The following is a 6,786-nucleotide window of genomic DNA, read 5'->3' as shown; positions in this document are numbered from 1 at the left end:
TATTTTTTAATAAGTACACTTCTCACAAGTATTTTATAAGTACACTTTTCATAAGTATTTTTTAATAAGTACACTTTTCATAATATTTTATAAGCATACTTTTCATAAGTATTTTATAAGTACACTTTTCATTATGTATTTTTGTAATAAGTACACTTTTCATACATATTTTAATTACACTTTTCATAAGTATTTTATAAGTACACTTTTCATAAGTATTTTATAAGTACACTTTTCATTAAGTATGTTTTAATAAGTACACTTTTCATAATATTTTATGAGTACACTTTTCATAAGTATTTTTGTAATAAGTACACTTTTCATAAGTCTTTTATAAGTACACTTTTCATAAGTATTTTATAAATACACTTTTCCTAAGTATTTTATAAATACACTTTTCATAAGTATATTTTATAAGTACACTTTCATAAGTATTTTATAATTAAATGTATACTTACTTTTCATAAGTCTTTTATAAGTACACTTTTCCTAAGTATTTTATAAATACACTTTTCATAAGTATATTTTATAAGTAGACTTTTCATAAGTATTTTATAATTAAATGTATACTTACTTTTCATAAGTATTTTATAATTAAAAGTACACTTTTCATTAGTATTCTTTCAAAAAATACTTATAAAAAGTGTACTTATGAAAAATTCTCATGAAAAGTCTACTTATTAAAAAATACTTAATGAAACATGTACTTAATATTTATAAAATGCTTACTTTTATATAAAAAGCGTATTTATGAAAATATTTATGCAAAATGTACATATAAAACACTTATGAAATGTGTACTTAAAAATATTTCTAAAAAGTGTATTTATAAAAATACTTATGGCAATTGTACTTAAAAAGTGTACTTATAAAAACACTTGATATATCTTTCTAACAAGTCTTTATATGAACTGGGTAAATTTGACATGTAAATACTTTTTGTATAGACACATTAAATGTATACATTGTCATTTAAATAAAAAACACAATAACAACCATTTAAAGGGAGATCTAACAATCTTTATATTCCTTTATTTGCATGTTACATGATTAACACAATTCATAATCCTCATTTTCTCACCAAAAATTACAATCTTTTTTTTAATTCATAAACCCACTTTCAAATACATCAAATTCAAAGACTTTATTTCCATTTTAAACATTTCATGAAGTACTTTACAGTGCAGAAGGGTTTAAAAAATGACTGCGGAAACTTTAGAGTAAATAAACACAGTTAGAAAATGTTCATTGCTTTTCATGAAGATGTCAGTCAAACTACAGGGAAATTCTCTTTCTGTGCCGCTGAGACTCCGGGGTCCCGTAGCAAAAAAGAGGATGGACAAAAACACACTGTCCGGTTTTCTTGTCATGTTACAGAGCAACAGGAGTAAAACACACACACTAAACATGATGAAAGTAAAGTCAAGTGTGTTTGTAGCTTGTGTAACTATCAAACACATGCACGCGCTGCAGAGGCATTCATCAGATACAAAATGCACGAGTCCTGTTCTGGAGTTCAGGACGCTTGACTTTGGATCGGATTAAACCCAAATATCCGTGTTCAGGGCATGAGCGCAGAGCTTCTGCGGACTACAGGAGACGCACGACTAGCCCTTTAAATCCCGTTCACACTGACACGAGCGCAACACGTGGGTTCATCCAATCAAGGCATCAGAGCTCACACACTGAAAGCTTATTGGCTGAGAGAGCTGTCAATCAAAGGGCTGTGGGTTTCTTTTTTCTTTAATATATGAACGTGTACATACAACCTGCTTTATGCTCTTTGAGAAATAAGAAGACGGATGCTTCACGAATTCGACGACAAAGAAAACTAACATGAGTACAGATTTCAGTGTGGTTTGTAAATCATCTCTAAAATGGCTTTAATTTTAATATATAACGGGATCTATAATCGTTTGGCAGTCAGTGGATTCAGCTCATTTCTGTACAACTACTATTATAATAACTAATGAACAGAAATGATCAGTCTCTATAAATAATAAGAATAGTAGTGCAGCCGCTTCAAAGGTAAATCTAGTTTTAGAATGAAATATTTAAATATTTGTATTAAAAAGTTTAGTATCTAATTTCAGTTTGTTACAGGAAGCATCAAAGCGCCACCGCAGATAACTAACTACATATGAAGAAACCCGAACTGAAGATTCATTTCATTTCCATGTGAGGACATTCGATTCAAAAGAATATTTACAGACACGTGGAGGAGATTCGATGGGAATGAGCAGCGAATCAAAGGCGAGCATTCAACGGCGTCGTACATTTCAAAGTTCACACAGTGGAACGATGAACATTTCACAGACACACGAGGGTGTTCGTTTGTTTGTGACACACTTTACCATGGTAAAATCATTCCACAGAATTTTACAGATTTCCCTCCAAAATGAAAACTGACCATCAAAACAAACTTCAGGTGGTTTTCCGTGAACACAGGAACCCTGAAGAAGCACCTGCAGATCCGTCTGGGCCTGGTGTGGCCAGGGCCGGTGACATGGGAGGGGTTTAGTGGGCGGGGCTACACATATGGGCGGGACTTGGCTCTGTGATAATATTCTACAATCAATCATGACAAACACTGACGTGACGCGAGCGTCTCATTCAGCCGGTGATTGTTCTGATCCTAGAGAATCTTCATGAACGAGGAAGTGTGTCTGTCACAATACAGTCCTTCTGTTATTAACCACATCTACATGATTCTTTCATTAGTTTACATTAGGCAGATTTCGCAACAGTATTATGGGAAAACACAATGGGATGAAGCATTTTCAGCATGTCTAGATGATTGCGTGGTCGGAATGTGGCTCCGGTTTTCTGTGGGAATCACATACATGCACTCGAACTGTCAGACAGACGGACATCACTGGAAGTCAGTGAATGACAATTTTCAGTTCTTAAAAAGAGCACCTTCTTTCTTTTCTTCATGTCATATTTTTCTCCTGATAATAAGACGGCCGTCCTGCTGGGGTGTAACGGTGAGCGTGGATGACGGATGGAAACAGTCTGAGACGATCGACCGCTGAACATTAACACTTGAGAAGAGCCGAGAGGACGCACAGGAGGAGGAGCCAGAATGATTGACACATGCAGCCTGAGGCGTTGATGTCCCGCCCCATCCCCGGTTCTGAGAGAGAGAATCAGACAGACACATGCTGGTGAATGGCGACATCTGCTGGTTGACATGCTGAACTACATCAGTGTGTGTGTGTGTGTGTGTGTGTGTGTGTGTGTGTGTGTGTGTGTGTGTGAGAGAGAGACTCACTGTAGAGGAACACGCTGGCGTTGTGGATGCCCAGTCTATTGGTAGCGACACACGTGTAGTTCCCATAATCGTCCTCCGTGACGTTTGCGACCACCAGCAGCGTACGAGAGCCGCTGATCTGAATACTGACGCTCTGAGAGCTGGACAGTCTGATGAACACAAACACTCACATTATTACTGCTGTGAATCAGTTTTACTGTCTGAGGTCAGACGGATGAACACTGACATAAATGACCACAATTCAACTGTCAATATCTAGTCCTGAATGTATTAGTTATCATATTTACTCTATTATTTATTGAGTTCTGTAAGAACCTGTATTTTATTATTTTGTATTCATTACTTAATATGTTCTTTTTTCATTTTATCTGTGGAAACAGACAGACTGGATGAATCTCTTCAAATTTTCGTGCAAGTTTTTTAAGTTTAAGTTTTTCATCCAATATTTATATTTATTTTTTCAGCTTTATTTACATTTTTTAATAGATTAAAACATTAAGACATTATTTACTTTTTAATTTATTTTAGTAAAGTAAAATTAAAGTAACTTAAAGCTAAATAGAAAAATACTTAAAAAAAGACAAAAACTGACAAAAGCACATAACAAAATATTAATAAACACTATAATAGTATATGAATAATACTAAAATTAAAAAAAAGTTAGTTGAATGTTAGGTAAACATTAGCTGAATGTTAGGGTAACGTTAGTTGAAAGTTAGTGGAACGTTAGTTTAATGTTAAGGGAACTTTAGTTGAATGTTAGTTGAATGTTAGTGGAAATGTTAGTTGGATGTTAAGGGAAGTGGAAATGGAAACAGTTAGTTGGATGTTAAGGGAACTTTAGTTGAATGTTAGTGGAAAGTTAGTTAGTTGAATGTTAGTGGAAACAGTTGAATGTTAGTGGAACGTTAGTTTAATGTTAAGGGAACTTTAGTTGAATGTTAGTGGAAAGTTAGTTGAATGTTAGTGGAAACAGTTGAATGTTAGTGGAACGTTAGTTTAATGTTAAGGGAACTTTAGTTGAATGTTAGTGGAAAGTTAGTTGAATGTTAGTGGAAATGTTAGTTGAATGTTAAGGGAATGTTAGTTGAATGTTGGTGGAAACGTTAGTTGGATGTTAGGGTAACGTTTGTTGAATGTTAGTGGAACGTTAGTTTAATGTTAAGCAGAGGCGGCGCTAGGGGTGGGCTAAGGGGGCTGGATCCCCGAATGTTTTCCCAAAAGCCCCGAATCTTTCAGGTTTGAGCTTTCTTAACAGTGCTCTCAAAATATAATTTTTCTAATTTTTCTCTATTAAAATTTGTTAAACAGTTCAATATCGCTTTTCTACAGTATTCGTCATAGGTATCCATACACCGGCAGCGCTTTCTCTCTCTTCTCTCCAACAGCGCGTTCACGCACACCGCAGCTGAACACAGACACGCCTCCTGTCACTCACTCAGAGCAGCGGCAGGCCTCGAGACCCTCGTTCGGTCCATTTGGATAGGATATAACAGCTGATATTACAACTTTAGCACATTTGTCAGCTAAACATTCATTCAGTGTTTCCCAATGACCCTGTGCCACCGCCACCGTTTCATCATAAACCGAAAATTTAAAACATACAAAGCTTAAATGGTCTCTACGTTGTATTTTACCAATGAACTAAAATTAAACCGTGATATGGCTTTGTGCCTTTATAAAACAGCAAAATTTACGCACGCGATCAGCTGGTGATCAAAATAAAAGCTCAAGGATTTATCTTTTAAAAAGAAATTAGTACAGTGTTGTAATTTCCCTATACTGTTGTGTAAAGTTAGTAACTAATAAAATTGTCATTTATTTTGGAGTGCATGTGTTACAATATATGGAAATTGCTGTCATGAATAATTATATAATATTAAAACATTATTATATTATTATTTTATTAATAATTATTTGGCATCCAAAAACAATGTAGACTGAGACTTTATATCACAACTATAAAGATGTTTGAGCCCTCTTGTCCAGGTACAAGTCAATGCTGTTTCTTTGTTCAATGTGCACACTGTATGGGCTTAAGCTTTTAAGTTTTTGAGCTCTCAAAGTGCACCAGATTGATGCATTTAACATTAAAATGTACAAAATTTTGTACATTTTAAGTGGACCCCCCTAGAGGAGGTACACCCAACAAACTTTTACAAATTACAGTGCCAAATAATGTACATTTTCTGAACAACAATACTACAACAAAAGCTCCTTTCATGTCAGTAAAGCTGTTAACAGAAAATTAAAATGTCATTGGACAAATATTGATTTGGGCTAAGCCCCGGATGTTTACAATGTCTGGCTCCGCCCCTGTAAGGGAACTTTAGTTGAATGTTAGGGGAACCGTTAGTTGAATTTAAGGGTAACGTTAGATGAATGTAAGTGGAAACAGTTGAATGTTAGGAGAATGTTAGTTGAATGTTAAGGGAACACTAGTGGAATGTTAGGGGAATGTTAGATGAATACTAGGTGAATGTTAGAGAATGTTAAATGAATGTTAGGGGAACGTTAGGTGAATGTTACGGGAATGTTAGTGGAATTGTGGAAGAATGTTAGTTGAATGTTAGCAGAACGTTAGTTGAATGTTAGGGGAACGTAAGTGGAATATTAGGAGAATGTTAGTTGAATGTTGGGGGAATGTTAGTTGAATGTTAGGGGAACGTTAGTTGAATGTTGGGGTAATGTTAGTTGAATGTTAGGTCAATGTTAGATGAATGTTAGGGGAACAGTTGAATGTTAGGGGAATGTTAGATGAATATAAAGGGAATTTTAGGGAAATGTTAAGGGAACATTAGAGGAATGTTCTGCAAACCTAAAAAGAACATTTTATATTAGTAAAGCAAACTTTTCTGGCTAACCAAAAACAAATGTTAAAAATGCATGTTTTGGGAAGGTTCTAGGAACCAAACATCAGTCCCTCCAGGATTCCGTGGATCGCAGAATTTACCGCAAAATCAAGCAAACGCCGCAAAATTCGGGGGGGGGGGGCTTGCAATTTTTCTAAATTGCCGCAGATTTTCCACAGATTTTGGGCCTGAACAAGTCGTGTGACGTCATCACAACGTACATTCAGCCAAAGGAAAGCCCACTTCGAAGTAGGCTATATGCGCTGAACTTGAATCGATCGATAAACAACTGTTTGCGCCATTGCTTCGGCAATGAATCTGTCAGTCAGTCAACCACCGCAACAACCCCTGTCCCACTGTAAGCACGCAACTCTCTCTCTCTCTCTCTCACACACACACACACACACACACACACACACACGAGCATGCACGCTCTGAGCTAGTTGAAGTAGTTCTGAGTATAACTCTTGAGTAGTTCCATCAATCGGTCCAGTTTATCAACAGTGTCTGTAAGTATTGCCTGAAATAATTAAATAATAGTCAGAAAATAACTTATTTTATAGAATTTTGTTTTTACCTTTAGGCCAAAACTGAGCAAAAATTGCAGTTTGCTGCAGTTATTTATATGACCAAAAATGTAAATCAATGAGATCTTTATAA

At 35.4% G+C, this 6,786-nt stretch overlaps 1 protein-coding gene across 3 annotated transcripts in view; it reads right to left on the bottom strand.

Annotated features, from left to right (window-relative positions):
* Positions 1–998: 998 nt before the first annotated feature.
* Positions 999–6,786, bottom strand: part of LOC125248205 (limbic system associated membrane protein) — a 146,871-nt gene continuing 141,083 nt past the window's right edge. For all 3 annotated transcript variants that reach the window (XM_048159922.1, XM_048159921.1, XM_048159923.1), the window contains 2 exons: positions 3,275–3,423; positions 999–3,136 (listed from right to left, as the gene is read on the bottom strand). In XM_048159922.1, the coding sequence (XP_048015879.1) occupies positions 3,039–3,136; positions 3,275–3,423 (247 nt within the window). In that variant the 3' untranslated portion in view covers positions 999–3,038. The remainder of the gene's footprint in view (positions 3,137–3,274; positions 3,424–6,786) is intronic.

The sequence above is a fragment of the Megalobrama amblycephala genome, linkage group LG16 (assembly GCF_018812025.1).
Source record: "Megalobrama amblycephala isolate DHTTF-2021 linkage group LG16, ASM1881202v1, whole genome shotgun sequence".
Lineage (NCBI taxonomy): Eukaryota > Metazoa > Chordata > Actinopteri > Cypriniformes > Xenocyprididae > Megalobrama > Megalobrama amblycephala.
Note: the sequence above shows the minus strand (reverse complement) of the source record. Positions and strands in the feature narration are given on the sequence as shown.